Source organism: Heptranchias perlo, chromosome 13 (genome assembly GCF_035084215.1).
Source record: "Heptranchias perlo isolate sHepPer1 chromosome 13, sHepPer1.hap1, whole genome shotgun sequence".
In the NCBI taxonomy this organism is placed as follows: Eukaryota; Metazoa; Chordata; class Chondrichthyes; order Hexanchiformes; family Hexanchidae; genus Heptranchias; species Heptranchias perlo.
Genome location: NC_090337.1, coordinates 27,404,198 through 27,427,105, shown reverse-complemented (window position 1 = coordinate 27,427,105; position 22,908 = coordinate 27,404,198). Strand labels below are relative to the sequence as shown.

At 39.0% G+C, this 22,908-nt stretch overlaps 1 protein-coding gene across 3 annotated transcripts in view; it reads left to right on the top strand.

Annotated features, from left to right (window-relative positions):
- The first annotated feature begins 5,010 nt into the window (after positions 1-5,010).
- dcun1d1 (DCN1, defective in cullin neddylation 1, domain containing 1 (S. cerevisiae)) overlaps positions 5,011-22,908 on the top strand; it is a 46,269-nt gene continuing 28,371 nt past the window's right edge. The window contains exons 1-2 of one of the 3 annotated variants that reach the window (XM_067995216.1): positions 5,011-5,554; positions 15,088-15,304. In XM_067995216.1, the coding sequence (XP_067851317.1) occupies positions 5,552-5,554; positions 15,088-15,304 (220 nt within the window). In that variant the 5' untranslated portion in view covers positions 5,011-5,551. Of the gene's footprint in view, positions 5,555-5,882; positions 5,903-15,087; positions 15,305-22,908 lie in introns of those variants that run through there. The other 2 variants (XM_067995214.1, XM_067995215.1) reach the window with 2 other exon arrangements.

The following is a 22,908-nucleotide window of genomic DNA, read 5'->3' as shown; positions in this document are numbered from 1 at the left end:
CTAATGTACAGTCTGGGCTGCTGGAGTCCCGCCCCACATCCTGCCTATTGGATCTTTAACAGCACAAGTATTCGACTTGAAACGCGCAAACTACGAGTTTCGTTGGCAATGACTTGAAATGTTCTGATCATTTCAATTGCACTGTAGTTTTGATGACTACAATATTTTAAAATAGACTCATTTAGAGTTTCAATTTTATTCGAATAGCGATTCGACGGCTAGAAGAGAAGGATTTAACGAGGGTTGAAACTGATGGTCAATTCGAATTTGAGAGAACAATCTATTAGTTCAGTTTGAATTGTAGTCCAGACTTAGAAGAGTATCTTTTTTTTGCCTGCTGATTCTGCTCACTATTTAAATGAGTTCGGAAACTTTCAAATCGATTCCCAGAAGACCGAAGTCCATAACAACAAATCTATTGGTTCACAGTCATATGCTGTGAAGACACTGAAAGATATGTGAAATCAGGGGTACTTTGCTACGAGCCGTGTAAGCACTAGGAATTGGATAAGTACTTTGAAGGGAAAAAATTGCAGGGCTACGGGGAAAGAGTGAGAAATGGGACGAACTGGATTGCTCTTACAAAGAGCCGGCAGGGGCTCGACGGGCCGAATGGCCTCCTTCTGAACTGTAACCATTCTATGATTCTGTAAAGAAAATTACTCTTGGATTTTTCACACCAATTTCCTCTCATTTTCTGAAAAATAATGGCAATGTGCAGAAGAACATAAAATTCTAAAATATTTTGGCACAAAGTGCTACAGCAGTTGTTAGAGAGTTCTAGATCGAGTTGTTTATTTTAAGTTATAATTACGAATTTATTTCAGTGACAAAGCCAAGTATTCCTGGAGACTTTCCAATCGGGTTTTGTGGCTGGATCAAATCCCTAAAATAAACACCCATTTGAAGCATATATGAAACGTAGGGAATTACGCTGAAGACGTAGTTGTGCTTTATATACCACGTACTATTAGTAATGTGCAGACATTTATATTTACAAAGATTAAAATACATTTCTTAAAAACAAATGTTTCAAATAATCAATGATATGTAGTAAGGTTTGGAATAAGGTCACTTCGACGAGTAAAAGTGCGAGGCATTGCGAAGTATTTCTACGAGCTTACTTGAGAGAATCTGATTAAAGGCGCATGATGTGATACTTGCCTAAATCAGACAGTCTTGATCATTTATGTCAAAAAGTGAGCGTTTTAACTTCCTTTATAAGCCTAACTTCAAATAAAGGACGATCTGTTATTTGCTTTGTCGCCGTTACAATCTTATATTTAATAATTGCAAAATACATTTTATTTTAGTTAGGATTGGAACAAAATCAAGACTGTTAATTTGATTTTCAATACTTGCGTACCAGTCCCGATTAACATCCTGCTGATCATGTGCTGTTTGTTAATAATATAGTTCTATATTACAGTCATGCGATTTTTATATTTGTCTCTTTTAATACATTTAAATAGCGTTCATGCTGTTTTCTGAAGTCAAACAAGTCCGCTCAGGTTCATATTGATAATTACCTGACTACCAACTTTCTGGCAACGGCCGTCATTGATTATAGTATAGTATTAATGGATCTTCTGGGCTCACGGGTATTCTTGGGTTTGGAAGATGTTTATGATGTTTAGCACCAAACCAGGACTGTGCCTTTAAGGCCAAAGCGCTAAGGATACAAATTCAGGTAACCAACTATAAGCTGTTGAGGTCAATCAGATGGCAATTGTAATTGCTTGTAAAGTTCAGGTTCCAAGTCAATTGCTGGCTTTCGTTATTTAAGAAAAGATCGGTTGATCTTGGTAACAAAAGATCTGGTGTTTGACATACATACAAGTTGCAAGACCTTATATATTATAGATTAGAATACAACATTTGGTTTCAATTTCACACAACCCCAAGAATCTAAATGTTAACTTCAACGGAAAGAGAGGTTTTCGAACTTCATCCTTGATTCAATGGGGCCTTATTCATGCAGAACATATGCATTTTAATGAACTTGTACACTCTGGTATCCAGGTTTGATTCCACATTTACTATTTTGCTTCCATTTTGAAAGGAGGGAGGGGGATCCTCGTCACAGTTATAGAGGCTGACGGAGCGCATAAATAAACACATAGATGTCAACAACAACTTGTATTTATATAGCATCTTATAGAGTTCATATACTGTAGCAAACAATTTACAATGTCATCTTTGGATAGTGGTAACACCACCACTAAGCTTCGCACTGTACACACTCTAGGAATTATTATAAACTACCCTGTTACTAGTGTGTCTTCTTCACACTCCAAATGTCACACACCAGAGGCCACAGGTGCAAAAGATATTCAAAGAAAACAGAAAGTCAGTCGTTGACATAGAGCCTGAAATTTCCAAGAACTTTCCAGTCAACAAAATCCCTCCACCAAACACCAGTTAAACCTTGCTTGTCCTAAGGCTATGTTTGCTATATGTATTACATGGTTTGATACTCACTTAGTCCTTATAAACGGCATGTCACTGGACGTATCATCAGCAGTGCCACAGAAGATCCGTCAGATTTTAAAATTATCTTAAATCTATGACTTCTCATTTGAGTCTCCACACCTAACAGTTTCCCTGATTATTGCAAAGAAAATGCATAGCCACCGCTTTGTTGTTAGTTGTGACGGAAGGCAACCTTATAATCCGAAAAGGTATTAAAGGTATTCAAGTATAATTTTCACCCAAAATAAGATCAAGCGTCCATACATATGGCCCATACTTTGTATAAGTACTACTCTAGCCGATATTTAGGGATCTGAACACAAAACGCAGTTCTATATTGACAACAATCGTGATTTATGTTTTCTCACTGCTACGATTGCTTGGATATAAAACTTACAGCCCGAGGAACTCCTGCACAATGAATAATGTTTGGCACTTTTTGAGAATGCAAACGGGACCTTTCAAAAAGCCATTAAGAACATCGGAAAACATATAGATTCCTGAATCCACAATTTAGTATTAATTGATTCAAATAATATGCGGAGTACCACTGTAAAGCGAGCATTTGTTTCAATGTTGTCTAAACAAGCAGATATGATTTCAGCAGTTTTACTACTGCAGGTGGCGGTTCTGTTTATTTGTGTCTCATCAAATTATATGAAGTTACATTAATTTAAAGAGAAATCATTCTTCATCTGTATGGCTGTAAATGTGGTCTCTTGGCTTGAAAAGTGCGCAGTGACAAATAAGGAATGCTGACATTTTACATCCGAGTATAATTCATTTGGTCGATTGTATCCTGATCTATTACTCCTGGAAGTCCTGTAAATTTGGGCTTAAGAGAAGCCAGGAGATCTTTGTCAGGTCGTTATATTATGCAAATTAATCTTAGTAAATAATATTGGTTATATTATTTGATGTGCTACCGACACCAGCATTTCGTATTAATATAGAGATATTTACCTAAAAATATGTAATAACCTGAGACAAAGGTTTACAAAATTTCTTCCGGTCCCCAACCCCAAGCTATACTTCACAATATCTATCAAAAGTTCCACCACCGTTATTAAAACCTGACCAGTTGCTTCACGAAGATGACATTTCCATAAATGACATTTCCATGGTTACAGCAGCCCAGGAACCATTGTGTTCCGAGGAGTCACAAGTTGAATTTGCACCAAGTGCTAAGTTTGATAAATGCAGTTTGGACATATAAGGTTAGTTTCGCAAATCAGTTTTGTTTTGGCGAGTGTACCCTATCAAAACAGAATGATTTTTTGTAAACAGTCGATCTTTCGCAATGGATATATAATATTCTAAATCATACTCCAGATTAATTTGACCTTTTACGTAAGCGATTATTTAGATAATCTTCATGATTCCACCTTCATGAGCAATCAGCAACCCAGCTGAGTCTGATTTTCAATGTAATTCTTAAATTACAGACTAAGATACCGTATTTTCATAGACAAATCATTGCACCTCGTGCTGGGGCAGAGAGGGGGTGCATTGTCAAGCCAAACATCATAATATGTAACTATTTGTGAGAACGTATATATACAAATATTATCATAGTTCTTACACAAGACTGCACAGTTTTGAAGGTTTAATTTAGCTATGAAGCTATGAGCAAAAGGAACAAGAGAGGTCTTGGCCCCAGTAGGACATTTTACAGCATGGTTATTAAAAAGGAGGTGGGCAGTATTTGGCCCAACAGATCACCATTTGAGCAACACCCGTCCGAAGAACATAGGAACAGGAATAGGCCATTCAGCCTTTTGAGCCTGTTCCATTCAATTAGGGCATGACTGATCTGTATCTTAACTCCAGCTACCTGCCTTGGTTCTGAAACCCTTAATACCCTTGCCTAACAAAAATCTATCAATTACAGATTTAATATATCCAATTGACCCAGCCTCAACAGCTTTTGGGGGAAAGAGTTCCAGATTTCCTCTCCTCTTTGTGTGAAGAAGTGCTTTCTAACATCACCCCTGAATGGTCTACCTCTAATTTTAAGGTGAGACCCCCTTGTTTCAGATTCCCCACCGGAAGAAATAGTTTCTCTCTATCTACACTATCAAATCCTTTAATCATCTTAAACACCTCAATTAGATCACCCCTTAATCTTCTATATTCAAGCCTAGTCTGTGCAACCTGACCTCATAATTTAACCCTTTTAGCCCGGGTATCATTCTGTCGGTTTAATATATCCTGAATAGCCATATTACACTTTCTCACTCAAAGACGATGACTAATGCATCGCATAAAGGAGATTGGAAGTATTGTAGTAGATCTACAATCTAGAAACAAGAGATGAATTACAACCATGGGTTTTGTAACATGTAACACGATATGCAGGGAATAGCAGGAACATAGTAAAATCCACTAGACGAGATTACATTTTTAAAAATCGGAGATGTCTATATAAGAATATATTTAATTTCCTGCGCGGTGCCAATCACTTGACGTAATGCAAGGAAAGTCCCTCCCACGGCCCTCTGACGCAGGGAGACTGTTGGAGGCTTTTTCTTCCTTTTGCGAGTTACTGCCTGAAGCTCTGTTTGTTTGTGTGTGTGTGTGTAGAGGGCATTATTTTATGTTATTTTTTTTAAAGCATTTCTTTCCCCCCCCCTCCCTCATAGCCCCTTCCTCTAATTACCCTTCCCTCATGATCTTCACAAAGTATAACAAATTTTTCTTGCTCCTCCCCTCAAAAGAGTTGTGGTGTGTGTGTGTGGTGTAATTTTTAAAAAAATATAATTTTTTTTTCAGCCCCACAGCAGAGACTTCCTGCAGAGAGTGTGGGCCGGTGTAGCGGCGCTGCTGCTGCTGCTGCTCGTGGCTGTGAGTGAACTCGAGGAGGAGTTAGTTTGGAAGTGAAGTTTGGTTTAGCCCCCGCCCCGTGGCCGCACTGCCCGGGCTGCAGGCAGCGAGCGGCTCCTCCAACTTTTTTGTGTGTGTGTGTGTGTGTGCCGTGTGGGGGGAGTGCGCTGCACTGCGCATGAGTGTCACCCACGGTGACTGCTAATTGTCCGTTTTTTTTTTCTTTTTCTTTTTAAAGAGGCCCGAGCGCTTGAAGATGGTGAGTGTTTTATCAAATGATCTTTTACATTAAAGCGCGCCAGGGAGCCGACACATCCCTTTAGCAGCAGCTGCTGTTCGGTTCGACCCGACCCGACCCGACCGCCCGCTCCGCGACAGCCGGGCCCCGCCGCCTCTACCGGTTTTATTATAATACATTTCCAATTGAATCGATTTATTTTCCTCGGCAATGTGAACATTGTGGGGTTCGGAGTTGTGGGGCCTGAGGTTAGCCTGAGTGTGACAGGCCCAGGTTCTACCGGCACCCGGCTCGGCTAGCACTGGAGGAAAGTCAGTGGCGCCATCGTTACTCGAGGCCCGCTGCTTTAAAGGCCTACATCAGACGGATGTGTGTTGGGTTTTCATAATTTATTTTTAAACTAAATTGTGGACGAGTTTGTTTAACGATGACTGAGGTTCGGTTTCGTGGGCTGGTGTTCAGATTCAGTGTTATATAAACTCTGCTCTCCTCTCCCGTGTAAAGTGCCGGGGTTTCTATGCTATTTTTTTAAATCGCTCTGTTCCTTTTTTCTCTGCCTTTCTCGTCTAAACTGCGTCACTGCAGAGGGTTTCTTGGGTTTTACTCTGATCAAATGTATCCGCCAAATAGAAATTGCCAACTAATTTTCTAATGGGGCTAATACTTTGTCGTTAATGTCAACGCTTGCAACAGCCATTCGTTAATTTAGATTTTTTAATTAATGTTGCCCAGGGTTTAGCAGTGGAGAAGACTGTTTTATTTTTGGTTTACTTAAGTTGAAGAGATTGTATTGTATACATTTTTATTTATGTAGCTCTTACACACCACCTTGCCTGTCATTGCTATTCCATGATTCTTTTCTTGCGTGATTGATCAATCAGGACTTTATCGTATTTGACCATTGTTAATATTTTGTGGCAAGTATGACTGTGGTGAACTTGAATGCATGGTTTGCAAAAAAAAAGCTTTTTGTTGAGAACGGCTGAACAAGTAGGGACAAGAATAGCTGCTGCACTCATTTGTGCTTCTGTAAATTAGTGCAATTTTGTACCTGTATGGAGAAAATGACTACTTGGGAGTGAAGAACAAAGCTGTAGTGTAATTGAAGATTTCAAATTCTGTTGAGGCACAATAATAAAATGTAAGGGTGTTTAATCATTTGACTCTTGACTCTTTCCCCCCCGCCCCCCCCCCCCCCCCCCAAAACCCAGGAGATTGAAAAGGTCTTGAACTCTTCCTAACATATTTTGGGGAAAGAAAAGCCTTATGTTCCTAGAATTTTTGTGCTGCTCTTGTGTCTCTGAGTTATGACATTCATAACCTTGTAAAGCATTAATACTGTTAACATGGTTTTATTACTGAATACTGTGTTTCTGTTCCTTGTCTTATATATCTATCGTGGCATATTGATATATATCGGGCATGGAATTTCTTAGTAATTACCTTTTTTAGACGCTCTCACTTCAGTGACATCCCAATCATACAGTCCTTGGGTTAATGTCACCATATTTCAAGAATATGGAATATGATAATGGTTGATGTCTGCAACGATAGCTACTGCTGGTATGCTCCTGTGAAGTGCGCCTTAGGATGTTTTTCAGGACGAAGCAGTCTGCTTGATCGACACCCCATCCAGCAGCTTAAACATCCGCTCCCTCCACCACCGGCGTATCATGGTTGCAGTGTGTCCTATCTGCAGGATGTATTGCAGCAAGTCGCCAAGGCTACTTCGGCAGCACCTCCCAAACCCGTGAACTCCACCATCTAGAAGGGGAGCAGGTGCATGGGAACACCATCATCTCCAACTTCCCCTCCAAGTCACACACCATCCTGACTTGGGCATATATCGCCGTTGCTCCATAGGTCAATATCCTGGAACTCCCTTATGTAACAATACTGTAGGAGTACCTTTGCCACAAGGACTGCAGTGGTTCAAGAAGGCGGCCCACCACCACCTTCTGAAGGGCAACTAGGGATGGGCAATAAATGCCGGCGTTGCCAGCTATGCCCGTTTCCTGAGAATGAAAAAATATATAAATACAAGTTGACCAAAAATGGGACTAAAATACCTGTGTGCCACCAACAAATGATTTATAGGTTGTATTCTCACCAAGGGTTCTGATGACTGTGTATTTTACAACAATGTTCTCACGCACCTTTTGATTATATTACTGCCTTATATCATTAGTCTACAGGACACTGCACTTTTCCCCAAAATGTACCAGTTTTTCACTGTACATTGAACTATTACTACATTTTCAATTTTTTTTGGCTGTTTAGAATTTAGAAATTCCTTTACACTTTTCAAAACTTAGTAACAAAATGGAAAAATTCTAATTTACTCCTCAGATCAGACTAGCTCAAATTTTGAATTCGTGATGTCAGATCTTTAAAACATATAAAATGATTGTGGTTTACTTATGGATGAGTTGTGCCTAGCTTGGCAGAATGTTAGAAGGCAGAACTTTACATTGTGTATGCGAGTAAGAAGTGTTAATCTTAACATTGGTTTTTAACATTTTTATCTTTCCAGAAAGATCCTAGTTTTATCCTGGTCTGAGTTAGTTGATCTCAGCCTGGTGCGGTTTGGGCTTCTACAATTGAATTGAGCTGCTGGGTTAGACAGGACAAAATGAGCCAAGGTTCTTGCTCCTGATTGCTGTTCAGCAACCTAACCTGGTAGTCCATGTGTGTGGACATTGGGTGAGGATATCTGGATTGAGATCAGCTGTGATGCCCCCAGTGTTTGCAAAGTGTGCTGACACACAGTCGAGGTTCATATGAATAATGGCTACCTCGACGAGGTATTCAACAATACATGGTACTTGTGAAACTGTACAGCAGTAAGTAGTCAATGAAGGAAAATTGTCAAGGAGAAAAATAATTTTTTTTTGGAAGATGTTGAGATTGGAAAAAAAAAACTGATACTCGTTTAAAGTCTTTTTGGAATTTATTTAGTAAGGAGTTATTGGATAACCAGGACAAATTCTGTAACTTCATTTTAGTATGCATTAGTGTGCAAGTTTTTTGATTGTTTGTTTATTTTTCAAAACCAAGATACTTTCATTTTCTATCCCAGTAACTATCTTGGTGTTGCAGACTTACTTTTTAATGCTATATTTTGCACTTAAATGCAGAACGTTTAGGTGCATATTGTAAAGTGTTATACTTTTGAATGTTTTTTAGTGAGATTTTGTTTATGCTCTTTAATGGAAGAATGCAGCTAGAGGATCCCACTGATCTTGTGACCTTTTCCTACCAGAAATCATGTTTCTCAACATTGTTATATAGCTATGATATTACTGTGCCTCATACTCATTGACTGTATTTTATAAGAATGTTGTTTTCGTGGAATCTTTGAACAGATTGGTGTTAATCTTCCTTTGAGTGGATTTTAAAACATCATGCCTTCATAATTAACACCATAAAATGCAGAGAATTCCAGTGGACCAAACTATATCCCATTCACATCTGGAGCATAACATTTAAATAGAATATTCTGATCTGTACAAAGGTTTTTTTAAAAGCTCGTCACAATGAGAACAATTTTCTTTTGAAGACTAATCACAATTGGCATCAAATGTTTTTTCTTGTGTCTTTTTTGTTTAGGTTGATTTGCTGAATGGTAGGCTGTGGAACAAAGATTTTAAAATTGGCTATTTTCTTTAGCAGTTTATAGAAATTCTAATTCAAGCATAACATTTGTTGCCAGCTAGTTAAGGACTTAAGATTCAGCAGTAATTGATCATTTAACCTGAGTAGCTACTGTGTCTGAATCCATTTAAACAATTGCAATTATTTCTATAGTTTCTTATCTCCGAACTACATAATACTTGATAAACCACAATGTTTAATTTAAAAAGTTGTAACATTTTGAAAAGTACATGTGAATTCTGTGCCTCTCAAAAACTATCTAAATCCATTTGCCAGATACACTGCATCTAGGGTTTCAGTCCAAAAATACATGCTGTAATGTCATTGGGATGTGCCAGATCAATCCTGCTTTTGGCATCAGGAAGATATTTTTAGTTTCTAACAGGGAGGACAAAAACACATTAAGAAACTTCTGTAACAAAATGTTACCTCAGTGATCATTTTGGGGTAGGGGCAGTATACCTGTGGCTTTTTAGTAAATTACACAGAACATTAGAAGACAGGTATGAGAGAGGAGATGGCAAACATGATTTTGATTTTGTCATGCTTAAATAGGGGGGTATGTGTGTGTGTTAGAACACCTAGGTCTTATTTTTGTTTTAGTATTTTGACTGCCTTGGGGAAGGAACATAGGAACAGGAATAGGCCATTCAGTCCCTCGAGCCTGTTCTGCCATTCAGTGAGATCATGGCTGATCTGCATCCTAACCTCATTTACCCGCCATGGCTCCATATCCCTTAATACTCTTGGCTGTTGTTAAATTATTATTTGAGCGAGCATCTACTGCTTTTTGCCGGAAAGAATTCTACACTTTACCACCATTTGTGTGGAGAAGTCTTTCCTAACTTCTCGCCTGGCTCTGGTTTTATAGTTGTCGGCTTGTCCTAGCCTCCCCTACCAGCGGAAAAAGTTTCTCTATGCCATCAATTCCTTTCACAATCCTAAAAACCTATATCAAATCACCCCTAGCCTTCTATATTCCATGGAACACAAGCCTAGTTTATGTAATCTCTCCTTATAATTGAAGCCTTAGATCCCTGGTAATACTCTGGTGAATCTGCGCTGCACTCCTAAGGCTAATATATCCTCTTTAGGGTCCGGTGCCCAGAACTGTATACAGTGCTCCAGATGTGGTCTAACCAGGGCTTTGTATAGCTGTAGCAAAATTTCGTCCCCTCTATATATAAAGGCTAACATTTCATTAGCCTTTTTGGTTACTTTTTGTACCTGACCACTACATTTTAGTGATCTGTGTTTACATGGATCTATAAGTCTCTTTGAACCTCCACTGTCCCTAGCTTTTCACCATTTAAAAATGCTCTGATCCCTTTTGGTCCAAAATGGATGACCTCACACTTGCCTGCATTGAAATCCATCTGCCACTGTTTTGTCCACTCATTTATCAATGTCTCTTGTAATTTTATGAAATAATATATATGTAATAGTATAATTTATGCCTGGCCCAAAATATCTAATCAACTTCAAATTTTATTAAGAGTGAAAATATATTTTTCATCGGCATGTAAAAAGCATGTTCTATTAAATGGTCATTGCAAGCGTCCTGATAAATATGTGTGTTACTTAACAAAAGCGTGGCTTCTCCACTTTACCCTGCTTCATGGGTCCTGAGTAGAAATTCACTTTCTTCAGAACTTAATCCCGTTTCTCTGACGTCTGGGCTATACTGTGACTTGCAACTTTGCTGCTGTATGCTGAGACTGTGTTCTTTGCCGGATTGTCTCTAGTCCATTACCTGGTCTGCTTCTCCACTGGGACTTTTCACTGTTGGGCTAGTTCTTATCCGTTCTTGCAGATTCCCATCTACTCTGCTGCTCCCATATTGCTGAATGATCTCTGCTGATATCCATTTGCTTCCATGGTTGCTGCTTCTCTTCCACTTATTGTTCATCACCCCTTGCTGGACTGGATGGGACTGGCTCCTTAAGCTCATGATCTTGTGTGCTTCTTGCCACCCTACAGCTGTTCCTCAGACCAACTCCCTCGTCTGCACTGATTCCCTGGCTTCTTGGTCTTCACTGTGTGCCTCTCTTGGCAGTCTCTGAAGGGCCCATCGTGGCACCCATCGTTGCCTCCTTACGAGCAGCAATTCCAACTACCCCATCCTTTTTTGCTAACCTTCCTGCCCAGTGTGTCCATTGGGGGTTAACTTCGCCAACTGCCTTCCCATCTCCCTTACCCCCACCACTGCCCCTTTGGACTCTGTCTGTGGATCAAGAATCACTACCTTTTCCAACATTTCCCTCCCGAATATCCTGTTCACTCACAAGCAAGGTCCTTGCCATCCACGATCTTATTGTGGATGAATGTATTGACATCCTGGCTTTGACTGGAACCTGATTCAAAGGTGGCAAAACCTTGCTCCTTACCAAAGCCACCCTGCCTGGCTATACTTTCCATCACCTGTATCACCCAAACTACTGCAGGGTAAGCATGACCCTCATCACCAAGTCACACCTTGATCTCTCGCTGCCGCCCCCCCCCCCCCCTTTTTTTACTCTGGTACCTTCTCCTTCGCGCACCACCTTACCCACCATCTATCCTTTAAAATCCTTGTTCTTGACTGCTTCCCTCCAGCCCCATCCCAAGTTTCTTTCCAGAGATCCCCACTCGTTTCCTCCCTCAGCAAGTACGGTAGTATAATGGTTGTAATTGGACCAGTAATCCAGTGGCCTGGGCTAGTAATAGAGTAAGTGAGTTTAAATCCCACCATGGCAGTTTGAGAATTTGAATTCAGTTTTTTTTAAAAAAAAAGTCCAGAAGTAAAAAGCTAATATCTGTAAAAGTGCCCATGAAGCTATCGGGTTGTCATAAAAACCCAAATGGTTCACTAATGTCCTTTAGGGAAGGAAACCTGGTGTCATTACCCAGTATGGCCTATATGTGACTCCAGTCCCATACCAATGTGGTTGACGCTTAACTGCCCTCTGAAGTGGCCTAGTAAGCCACTTAAGTTGTATCAAACTGTTACTCAGCAGCTTGGGATGGACAATAAATGCTGGCCATGTCAGGATGCCCACATCCTGAGAATGAATTTAAAAATAAATCCTTGGCACTGAGAGACTTCTCATCTTCCATGATTTCAATCTCCACCTCAGCTCATTCCTCTAAATTCACCACCCTTCTGTCTTCCTAAATCTCTCCCTCCATATAAGCTCTTCTACCCATGTTCACGACCACCTTCTTGACCTCGCCATTGTCTATTGCCCCTTTACTTCTGCAGTCTCTAGCACTGACCGAATCATCTCTGACCATTTCCTTGTATCTGTCACCACCCACATCCCCTTTCATCTGTGATCTCCTCTGTGGAAAAGCTATCCCAGTTGTTTATGACTGCAGTTTCAAACTCCCAACTTTTAGCCTGCTATGCACTGATTCTTCTGCACAATTTGCTTAGCTGCTCCTTCAACATCACCTTTGCCATTGTCCTCAGCAATACTTTCACTGTTTCCTATCCCTGTGTTTCACTGGTTCCCATATTTGCTGCCTCAAGTCTAAGGGGTGCAGAGTGTATCTGATGCAGAACTAGATAAGCCCTCCATTGCCAGATCTGGCTGGACCACCTCAAGTTCTACTGGGTCTCTTTCTCTGCCCACTACTCTAGGATCATGCTGGGCAATAAAGATAAGCTGCGCTATTGATTGCCTCCTTTGAACTTCTCTCTCCTCCCTCACCTCTAACAACAAATGTGATGAGCTCTTCGACTTCTTTGTTAGCAAGGTAGAGACTATCCTTTCATCCTGTTCACTTGCCTCTGTTGCTTAACTTCTTCCCCTTGGCCACCTAGCCAAACCTCTCCCAGGCTCCAAGAGGGAGATCGCAGGGATCTGGAGATGTCAGAGCTTCGGTCTCTTTCTTTAATCTCCCTCCATCTTAGACTTTAAACCTGAGTGTGTATCTTTTATTTCATCTCACTTAATGTGCTCTTCAATTTCATCTCGTCTTGAGACCCATCTCCTGGTCCCTTAACCGCATTCTTACCAAACTGCCTAACATACCTTCCTGGTTTCCATGCTAGTTGTAAGTGGTTCCCTCTACTTAAGCACTGTCTTCCCTTTCAAACTGCTATCATCTCCACCACCCCCCACCCCCACCCCCGCAACCTCAAAAAATACCTCTCTCTCCCATCCTTGACCCCTCAGTCCTTACAACCTACCATCCCTCCTGGAATGCCCCTTTTCCAGATCTGTGCCCATCTCTCTCCCTGTTTGAATGCTATCAATCAGATTACCACCTATCCCCCTCACCCAGTGCTGAGTGCCGTAACCATATTCACTGACTGTAGTGTGTTATTCATCTTTGTGCTTGCTGACCTCTCTGCTCCTCAATGCGGCCTTTGACACAGTCGGCCACACCATCCTTCTCCAATGCTTCCCCTCTATTGTTCAGCTCAGTGGGACTGCCCTACTTGATTCCACTCTTGCCCACCTATACCTAAAGCATTTCTACTACTGGCTTCTCCTCGCACCCCTAAGCCTTGGATGACCCCAACGATCCAACCTGGGCCCTCCCCTTCCTTATCTATATGCTGCCCCTTGGCAACATCTATGTGTGTACTGATGATACCCAGCTGTACCTCTCGAGCTCTGTGCAGCCTGACTGCTTATTTGACTTCAGCATTGGATGAGCCACGAAACATTGGGGCGACCCAAGTCGTCATCTTTGACCTCACCACTGCCTTTGTCGTATTCCTTTAAAGGAATAGGTCAATTCATAATCGTTGGATCTATAGATGTGTTTATTTAAACTACTTTTTAAAATTTTATTTTGAGTCAATGTGTATTATTTTCTGTAACTTAAAATATGTGCATTTATTTAATCTAATTGTGTGTTTATGTTGGCCTAATGGATTCCTTCAGCATATTAAGTAGAATTGCTGCGATTTTGGTTCTGCTCTGGTAGAACCTCTACTTAATCTGGAGTAGCTTTTCAGATACCTGCACCTGATATTTTGCAGGTTGGTGGTTTGAGCATTTAGCTGCGTATTCCTTACAATCTCGCCATTTTCCAAACGGCGCATAGTGTGACATCTGGTGCTAAAAGTTTTCAATTACCTCTGTTCCTTCATTTGTCGTAGATGAGGTGAAAGAGTTGGGATTTGCTGCATTATGGAAACTGTTCTATTCCATAATGTCTACATTTCAGTTTAGAACCAAAGTATCCTCAAATTAACACTTTTTTAAAAGAAAGCTAATTGGTGTACATTACTGAGTGCTTATTTCCCCCACTCTACTTCCTCTGGCTAGGTTGATAGGGTGGTCGGAGTTGAAGATTTCCTAGTATTAGTGTTCCTCTATGATCTGCTGACAGGAGACATGATTTGAGCAGGCTGAATTAGTTAGTCTATTCTGTAACTTGTAATGGAACATTTGTGCAATGTTTAGTTTAATAGTCTGACTTGAATCAAGAAAACCCAATTAAGGAAAGTGAATTAATCTACAACCTTTGAACTTTCACTGTTTCACTGTTCTGGAAGATAACCCCACAAGTATTTGAACTACTATAGCATGCTTTTTATGTAATTTTTATGGGTAGACTTTTACATGCTTATAATTTACAGATATGATATAAATGATTAACACTAGATAGATGCTAAATTTAGTGATTAACGCGACAGTGTATAATAATGTGGAACCATACTCAGTGCGTCAGTTATGCAGGATTTTTACAGACTCTAGTGGGCACGAGTATATAAAAGGCCGATAGCCTTTTTTAAATAAAAAACTGTAATGTCGGGTGGATCAGCTTATTTTGCAGTGACATTTGCCATGTGTTATGAGATTTGATTTTGTGTGTATAAGTATCTGCATAGTTGTGAAACTTGAACAAGTAATCAATGCATAAGCTAAGCACTAACAACTTGTTCCTTTTGTTCTATGCAGAACAAGCTGAAGTCCTCACAGAAGGATAAAGTGCGGCAGTTTATGGTCTTCACACAGTCTAGTGAGAAAACTGCAGTATGTTGTTTATCGCAGAATGACTGGAAGTTAGATGTTGCTACAGACAATTTTTTTCAAAATCCAGAACTTTATGTTCGTGAAAGTCTGAAAGGTTCATTGGATAGAAAGAGATTAGAACAGCTATACAATAGATACAGAGGTAAGTGGAGTTTTTGTACTTGTTGAGCATAAATTTAGTTTATTAAAGTGTAGGGTTTACTCCTTTCAAAGCTTCAGTGAATAGCTTTGACTTCTGTAATACTTAGCCTTTAGGATCTTCATTGAAAGTAAATGTCCTGTCCTTCTGCGCAGCCCTTGTATTACTTGAGTGTACTCCTAAAGGATCATTATTTTGCCAAAGAAAGAACTGATGGGACTAGTTGATTTAGGCACTCCAGTGCTATAGTACATTGGTTTGATTTCACTGGACTTATAGATCATAGATTATACCTATGATTCACCAAAATCCACAATTATTAAAAATAGGCAAGGCATTGCCCTGCAAGGAAGAACAAATTGGAAGGCAAATCAAACCATGTGCACTTTTAGTAACAAGTGTAGAATGTTGAAAAGGCATTGGTGTGTTGCTTTGGAATTGCGGTAGCCAGGGATTTGATCCTCAATGCAGATGTATTAGCATACTGACATCTGTATTGCCAACAGAGTCCCCTTCATTTGTTTTCCCAACATGTATATTTATGTGGGGCAGTAAGCATAAAATTTAGAGTACTTTCTGCTAAATTGCCACATAATCTTAAATGACACAAAGGTATATGTCTACATCTCGGCTTTCTTCAACTAGCAATTCCATTTTTTTTCTTTCTGATTTTTCTACCTTTATCCCATCTCTTCACAAGGTGGTGACAAGTTGGGGGATGGTTCCTAGGCAGAAGAAGCCCTCTGGTACCTCACCCAAATCACTGTTCCTAATGTGTGCCCGGTTAGTAAATGTTGTTGGCAAGCTATTCACCTATGGTCATGGTTGTTCCCACTCCTGTATTTGCCTGAATTTCACACTTGCATTCTATCAAGAGTAACTACTGGATAGCAATCAGGAGCAAGAGTCCTGATTTGTTTCCCCACCACCCAAACCCTGAAGCCACTGAACCCAACTGTAGTGCCCTCTCTGCTAAACTTAGTGCAGTTGACTAACGGTGCAGACCATAGATGAAACCTGGGGATTTGCCTGATTTGTATGAGTGAGCCACTGTGTATTATGCATTAACCTACAATGCACTTATGGAGGGAAACCCTACTTAGCACATTTGAGGAATAAAATAGGGAAACAGGTGGTTAAATGATGATGAGTGTCTCTTTATAACATTAGGGAATAGGTTAACTTCTTTAAGTACTTTTTGTTGGAATTAGCGAGACCATAATCAGAAGCTGTGAAATTTTCCCAATTCAAATACTGAGGCATAATTTATGGCTGTTGTTTCTATGAAATGTAGTATACTCCTGTGATTTCTGATTTTTTTTGTTTGTGGTAGTCTGGTTTGTCTTGAATTGTCTAGACAAAATTGGGGTGCATGAAGAATACTATGAGTAGTTTAAATTTGAATTTTAAATTGTCACAGTAATCTTGTTGGACTGTTCATAAGGTAAACTATGTGGAAAAAGTATCTTTTATATTACTGGCTTTACATATAATTCAGGAAATGCATTTATGTTCTTCCTTGCTGCTTTTAGTTAAAGCCACACCGAAAACTTTAAAATCGAGTCAAATATACTTGAGTAAAAGAGCCCAGGGGAGAAAATGGGGACGGAGAGGCAAACTCAGAGACTGCAGAAACTATGCTTGTGCTTTTTACATATGAGGATATGTGTTTCCTCTCCTCCATTCTGCCTTCTGTTGAAGGGTTGTGGGGTGGGGGGGAATTGAAAACTGCCAAGTGTTTCAAAATCACGAATGAACAAGCCAGGATCATTGAAGTACAGTAGTGCTCCTTTTGTTTCTCAGTTGGGGAAAAAAATATTAAAAGGCCTGCTTCTTGACATGTCATTATTTTAAAAAAGAAGTGTGTTCAGACATGAATCTGAACAAATTCTCTTAAATCAGATCAAGATTTCATTGATGATGACATGGAGGCTTAAGCTTTGATATCTACAAAAGTGCCAGAACATAAGTTAATTTTGTACCCTGATATGCTCCCCTTCAGGAATCATTTACCAATGTAGGATATTGAATATAGGACAGTTAAGTATTATTTTTATTGCAATGCACTTAAAGCATTCAGATCACCAAATCATTTCATCTTCCTTTATAGATAATCTTGTTGTAGAGGCTAATTTTTGGAAACCTCTTGCTATATCAAAGTTATGTGGGACCTCAATCCTTGATGGGGGAACTACAAATACTAATGTACATATCCAACTTTCAAAAGACTAGTAATCATCAAAATTGTGTTCTAGTCTGTCAGTGTTCTGCATACCTCCACTAACTGCAACTAGAATTTAAAATGCGATTGTGTCAAAAGCTTTCTGCATCTAACCTGATTGTGGTTATGAAAAGCTTAATGTATTAGAATTTGATATTTTACTATCTTGCTATTTTATAACATTTCAGCATCCTTTGTTTTTCCCGTCTTGAAATAGCTCCTGCAGTACATCTTCCCCTTTTTTTTGTGAAAGCTGTTTTTATTATTATCTGCTCCATTGCCTCTGCTGGAGGTGGGACGAAAACTTTTATTGCAAGATTGTCTGAACACTGGGTTTGTACCTCAATTCAAGAACTACCAGATGTTAACTAAACTTCATAAGTATGAGGAAGAAAGAACTTGAATTTATATAGCGCATTTCGTGACCCCAGGACGCCTCAAAGCGTTTCACAGCCAGTGAATTACTTTTGAAGTGGAGTCATTCTTGTCATTGCTCTCTTTCAATAATGGACATGCTCAAGATTTTGTTTCATTCACGTGGATCTTTGAGGGTCGAGAGAAATGCTCCATATTAAAGTGAAATGATAGGTTTGTAGATGTTTGCTGTTGAGTTTCATGTAAACACATTTTAACCCACAATTATGATAAATACCTTAACACTATTCTAGAAACAAGTATTTTTATCTGGAATTTCAATTCTTGTTTTGATCAAAATGGCTGAACCCAGTTTTTCCTTGACAGTAATCCAGGCATTTTTTTTATCTACAACATTCAAATTTTAATCTTTGAGTGGTTGGAAGTGTTAAACTTTTTTCTAAAATGAGCTTTTGATGGCATAATCATATGGTGGTTATTAAGATTTAACAGAATAACTGGTTGTGGTTTAGTTCTACACTTTTTATTTTCCTTTATTTCTTCAAGTTTTCTCCCTCTGTTCCTCTCCTGAAAACATTGGCCTGGAATTGGCTGCAGTGATTGTTGGCGCCAAACGCCATAAGTTAGATCATGGTGCTGCCCGATCTCCAGTGACAAATTTATGTTAAAATTTGCTGGAAAAGTAATTAGAATACTCCACAGCAAGCATAGCAACAGATTGGGAGTGGCGTGGCCAGTGGATAGTTAAGAATTTATTTTGCGGGACTGCCAACCTAATTTATTTGTTTGTTTATGTCTGGCAGCAAATTACTAAAATATATAAACAGGAATAAATATTGTCATAAGAACAAAGATTATTAGGAAAATAGCAGTTCTTAACTTTTACGAGGCTGTGGCTGGTAGTTGTGGGTTGTAAGAAGAGTGCTGTACTTTATTCTTGATTGACATCAGAAAGTGATTTCATAAACAATGGAGAAATCAGCCACCCCAAGATGCAATTTGGGGGTGATTTTAAACCCCAAGGGTGGGTGGGAGTTGAAAATAGTTGTTTTTTGGGTTGTGACTGCAACCCGGCTTTATTTCAAGGTTTAATGTTGGCGCATAAAAGTACAGGTTTCCCAATGGGAATGCAAAGTCGGAAAATGTTGCGGTTGTGACCCAAAAAAACCCAGCTATTTTCAACTCCCACCCACCCCCAACCTTGGTTCTTGGGGTTTAAAATCACCCCTTTAGTGTATCAAAGGTTACCCTAGTTTTTTTTGATTATAGTACCTAGCAGTGTGAGAGGTAAGTATAAATAACATTCACATTTGCATTACATTCAAACTTCAAAAATGTGGGCTCTGCTTGGATCGATTTGATCAAGAAAATTTAGAATTCAGATATCATAGATTCTTACAGCATAGAAGGGGGCCATTTGGTCCATCGTTCCTGTGTCCGCTCTTTTGAAAGAGCTATCCAATTATTCAGAGAAATGGAAAGTTTTAGGGGGTAGGTTAGAGATGGGAAGTGGGTAAGGCCGTGAATGTATTTAAGCATGTCCAATTAGTTTTATATTAGTTTATATATTTAAATTATTCAGATGGCGTATAACAAAGTATAGATAAGTACTGTTAGTGGCAAGTCCAGGGACATAGACAGCTCTCTTGTGCATAATTTTCTTTTAAGTACCAATTTTTCAAGTATTTATTTACCGGGCTTCTCTGTGGATTCTTATGCAGTGGCTATTAAGTTGAGAGCACTTGCTGACTTAAAAGATGCTTAGATTGTAAAAAAAAATTTATGATTAGTCTCTAAATAGATTGGTCTGTTGACACTAATGTTGTCATACTTGCTGGAAAACTGCTTTTCCGTTTGCTTGTCAGAGATTTAGACTGTAGATAAGTAGGTAACTGCAGTACCATTTGTAGGTTGAGTGAAGTGTATGCAGTTCACATGACAGTCATGATATTTCCTTGACAGAATAAAAAGCGTTTCACAGTAAGAGTTTTTTTTGAGGTAAAAAGTTGTATGATAAGTTGTATCACCTGACTAATGTTTAATGAAATCTAGTCCTGGAACATGTAACCTGTCCGTCTCCATTAGATCACTGACTTTTTTTCTCACTAAGTTTCAGAAATGTTTTATCAATACTTGTGGATTAAATAATGGAATTTGAGTTGAAATAATATATCCAAAAGATTGTCAGGATGTTGGTTTTTGAGGTGCTAACCTTCACTTTGGCCAATAAACATTTAATTTGTGATTTTCTGCTATTTTCAGTTTTATTTCAACTCTGCACAAATAAGCTTGGAACCCAAATATAAATCGACATTTTGAACAATTAAAGCAAGATGAAATTGTTTAGAATGGTAAATAAAGTTGGATTTGTCCTGAAATCTGACTCTCTAGAAATTGCCTAAATGGTGTATTCCTAATTAGCATCACATGAAGCAAATTTGCCTCCAGGGCAAGTCTCCTGCTAGTGCCAATTTTGGTATGTGCCAGTAGGAACAGGTGACACTTTTACTGGAGTCCTTTCTACTTCGTGTATCTTGTGTGCTGTATCTGGTGTATGTTCTCTGGGCTTCTTTATCACCTACACTTCTGTCTGGACATGCATGCTGTGTGTACATAGCATCTGATATACAGAAATTAAATATGACGTGGTTTCCCTCAAATCCATTTGCAATATTATGATTGCTAAACCCAGATTATGGGTAACTAGGTTTTGTATAAACAAGGTATCAAATGGCAATTCAGTAATTAAAAATTAGCCAGTGAATTTTCAATTTCACACAATGCTTAGTCCATTATGATGTTGCTAGTTAACTGAAAATACCACAAAATCATAACTGAACAGTTTTCCCACACTCTTTCATGCTATGCAGATTACACAGAGTGGACAATCATACTAAAGCTCACATTCTAGTAAAAGCTTACCTCCTGCATGATGAGGACACGTATTCAAAATATAATGTTGTAGTTTCCTTATTTTAAATGTCTTGCTCTCTTAATACAAACCTCACAAATGCAGAACAAATGTTCAGCTGGCCACGTCACTGGAACCCCATCTTTGCTTTGAATTTTATCAGTTTTTTTTTCCTTACAACTGATTAATAAATGCAGACATTATTATGGTGTATTTTTGGGAAAGCCAGCAATCTGTTTTGTTTGTCCTGAGTAGTTGGTTATTTATCTACCTATTTACAGTTTGGACTTATAACCCAAAATGACTACTTTTTTGTTCTTGAGAAATGGCTGGAAAATGAAGCTGAGCTGTTTTTTTATATATAACTTTGTATAGTGATTTCACCAGCTGACTAACAATTTAAATTCTCCTCCAATTGCGGTCCATTGAAATCTATGAACTCCATTGCAAGCAAATGAAAAAGAGGAAACATTTATAACACTATGACTTGTGTAAAGGCCAAAAAAAAAAAATCATTTTTGTGATAGGGTACAAACTTATGAACTATGATCTTTTCTCTATAAAGATGAAAGAAAGACTTGTATTTATATAACATCTCTCATGATCTCAGGATGTCCCAAAGCTCTTCACAGCCAATGTAGTACTTTTGAAGTGTAGTCACTGTTGTAATCTAGGTAATATGGCAGCCAATTTGCGCATGTAATAATCTTTACAGACTATGGATCAAAGACCAATTGCAACTGGAACTGTCAAACTAATGGCAAACTTAAAAAGTTTTAACTTTAGTTATATGGGCCACTGGTTAAGTTCCCTCTTTTTTATCCACTTGACCTGATGTCTGCCCTCTGGGCTACAGGTGCATGACTTGCTTCCAGGCTGCCATCAATGTCCCATGTAGCTGGCTGCCAGGAAGCACCATGGTCTGTCTAAAAATGATTCTTTCCTCCAAGTTTCCACTTGAATTATGGCTACTTCATAAGCCAAAGTTAAAAGAATAATTCTAGACTCAAGTTTGAACGGCAGTGGTATAATTTCCATGCGATTTGTAAACTCTTATCTGGGCTGAGTTTTGGCTCATTGACCATTTAAGCTGACTGTAACTAATTAACCCCCATTTTATGGCACTACAGTGTATCCTGAAAGTTACATGAAAGGAAGGAATGAATGAATGAAGGAAAGAAAATTGGCTATCTTTATGGTCTTCCAGAGTGTTTGAAAATAATTTCATCCTCCACATTTCTCATTCTGATCCTCCTTCCCAACTGTTTCTAATTGATGAAATGTTTAGACATTACTAAATTTTAAGGAAACTTTTATTTTTCCTTTTTGAAATTTTAGCCTACACTGCAGGCTAGGCTGCCTCCATTTAAAAAGACCTCAGGTCCTGTCTGGACAGGGTTTTAGTAGTGTGGGGCACTGGAATGATACATAGTTATCATGTCTTCAAAATATGAAACTCCTGAGGGAAGCACTTGATCAGTGACATTTTTTCACCTGAATGGTGGGCCTGTGATAAAAGTATTTGGAGGGTAAATTACATTTGAAGAATGAAGAAACCATTCAGAAGCTAAGTAACCTTATTTGCCATGCTTTAGATCATTGTTATGACAAGTGGATAACCACTTAAGTGGTTTTTTCTCATTGGAAAAATATAATGGAGGGAATATAAAAGTTTTTCTTAAAGGAATTTATATGGATGTAGAAATATTTTGAGCAGAATTAGGCTGAGGGTAATGACGACTTAAGGAATAACCACGTAAGACACATTGACTTACAGAATAGACTGCCACCTAATGCATTAAATGCTGGTTCAGTTTGAACATTCAAAAGGAACATGGATGTCATTTAATAGTGAAGAGGCAATAATTGATGTATTGGATTCTGACTTAGGGCAGAATTTGTGCCCTGGATGTGAACTTTTTCATGGCTACTATTGTGGTACAGTGATTTTTATTTCTCCTTGCTTGTATTGTTGGCCAGGTGTGGCACAGGTTGCTGACGTTCCACACTCTCTTGCAGTTGGACTATAAAGGGTTCTTGGTGATTGAGAGGTGATGGCTCAGGGAAAATAGATAGTGTGTCTATATGCAAATTGCCTGC